The following is a 2,369-nucleotide window of genomic DNA, read 5'->3' as shown; positions in this document are numbered from 1 at the left end:
ATATTTTAGTATTTTATATAAAAATATGAAATACTTTATGTAATGTAAATAAGAATTTCATTTAATAAATATGAGAACACATTTTCTGCCTTCCAAAGGATGTGCATAGAAGATTCTTCATCCTATCATTCATTCATTCCTTTGGAAAATGATTTTGAAATGTACAAATAGCTGATTTAGCTGGAGCTGACTGCTGAAACAGTCTGGTAGGCACCAGGGTTGTGTATAGGAAAAGACAAGTTCATGGTTTTTGTAGAACCCACAAAGATTAAAGAAACATAGCTGACATTCATTCTTTCATTCATTTAGCCCTTTGTTCTTTCAGCAAATATTTGTGGGCTTACTATGTGCTCTGCTGTGTGCTCTGGGTGGTGTTGTTAAGTGCCATCGAGTCAGTTCCGACCCATGGCAACCCTATATAGGGTTCCCAAGGAACGACTGGTGAGCTTGAACTGCCAACCTTGCAGTTCAAAAGGCTTTGCAGTCTGGCGCATTAATGCACAGCGCCACACCAGGTCTCTGGGTACTCTGCTTAATTCTGAGAATAAAAGAATGATCGTATTGGCATGCTTCTTATCTTCAAGGAAAACTATTTATAGTGGTAAAAATAATTCGTCAAGCCATAAAGCAAGGTGACACTAAAGTCTTTTTAGCTAACACACACAATATATATTTGCTCTCATATATGTAAGTTCATTTTATACAGATTGAAAACTTATACCTGGTGTTCTGGCTTTCATGAGTAATCTAACGTAAGTTCCTCTCCACATGGACTGAATTTTAACTGCTGCTGCTACTTCCTCAGGAGAATACTGCTTCTCAGAAACTTGTGAAGAATATTTAACATCTACCCAGTCTGCTAAAAACAAACAAATTTTAAGGTGAAAGTTAAGTGTATTCCCTTCGTCAATTTTCATTGCCTTAATTACTAAATCCCCCTGATAAATTAAGTACCACAATAACAGACTTATATTTCAGATCACCCACTGCAAGTGTCTCTTTTTCACAGTGTAAATATTATGTAGAATGGAAACACATTGAGTATTAACAGCTTCATGAATGTCTATTGATTTTGTGTGTGTGAGAGAGAGAGACAGAGAGAGAGAAAAAGTAGCCAGATTTCTCTCATAAATGAAAGAGCAGAAATGGAAGGTTACTTGGATTAAAGCATTGCCCCAGAATTCTCAAATCATGTTATCTAGATCAGTGACTTTCACATTTGCCATGGTCAGGAAAAAATAAAAACAGAATAAAAAAAATAAAAAAAAAAAAGACTCCCCTTGCTGACGTATGTGCGGCAGGAAATAGGGGCAGGGGGTACACAACATCTTAGAACCCCTTGAGCTTCCCAGAGTTGATTTTGAACTCCATTATCTTGAATGCAGGCCTGTTTTACCTACTTTATGTAAAATTTGAGTATGTGAGGGTGACGCAGGAATGGGCTGTGTTCAGTTCCGTTGTATGTACACGTTGTACATAGCATCAGCATGCGTTGGAACAATGGTACGGTGGTAGTGTTAAGTGCCCCTGAGTTGATTCCCGCTCACAGTGACTCTGTACAGAGTTTCCGAAGCTGTAGATATTGAGGGGGCACAAAGTCTCATCTTTCCCCAGCTAAACAACTGGTGGACTTGAACCATGAACTTTGTAGTTAGCAGTATACTTCTTATCTTAAAGAGCCACAGCACTATCAAAGTTTGAGTATACTTTTCTCAAATAATTTATGATATATAAAACTAGGAAATCCTTGGTCAAGTAAGTATCAAATATTGATACATACCTAAAGATACCTCTTCCATGGATGAATCAAGTACATCCAAGTCTAAAACCAAAGCACGGAATGCAAATTTGAAGTTTGAAGGAGCTTTCACTACATGAACTGTTTTCATTAAACGCCACAAGGAAATATGAAAAAGCTGGAAAAGATAAAAAATGATATCAAGATTTGTTTATTTCAAACCAAGAAATGCTGAACTCTAGAACCAAACAAAACAGAAATGAGCTATTCTAAAACTATAAAATACATACACAGTTTCACATAAGGCTATTTGAAGTTTTATGCCCCTAGTTAAGAGACCACCAACATTACTTATCATTTGACTACTTATAGTTCTATAACATTTAGTCACTATAGCAATATTTAAGGAATCTTGACAGTGTAGTGAATTATGAGCTGGACTGCTAAATACAAGGTCAGTAATTCAAATCTACCAGTTACTTCTCTGGAGAAAGATGAGGTTTTCTGCTTCCATAAAGATTTCCAGCCTCGGAAATGCTATACAGAGTGGCTAAGAGTTGGAATTAACGTGATGGCACACAACTACCACCATCACCAAGAGCAACGTTTATAACACAAGGGACTACAAAAA

At 36.7% G+C, this 2,369-nt stretch overlaps 1 protein-coding gene across 1 annotated transcript in view; it reads right to left on the bottom strand.

Moving 5' to 3' along the window:
• ADGB (androglobin) overlaps positions 1-2,369 on the bottom strand; it is a 330,382-nt gene that overhangs the window by 104,855 nt on the left and 223,158 nt on the right. The window contains 2 exon segments of the mRNA XM_006872054.1: positions 722-859; positions 1,781-1,916. Coding sequence (XP_006872116.1) covers positions 722-859; positions 1,781-1,916 — 274 coding nt within the window.

The sequence above is a fragment of the Chrysochloris asiatica genome, unplaced genomic scaffold, assembly GCF_000296735.1.
Source record: "Chrysochloris asiatica unplaced genomic scaffold, ChrAsi1.0 scaffold00182, whole genome shotgun sequence".
NCBI classification, from domain to species: domain Eukaryota; kingdom Metazoa; phylum Chordata; class Mammalia; order Afrosoricida; family Chrysochloridae; genus Chrysochloris; species Chrysochloris asiatica.
This window is presented reverse-complemented; position numbering and strand designations above follow the sequence as displayed.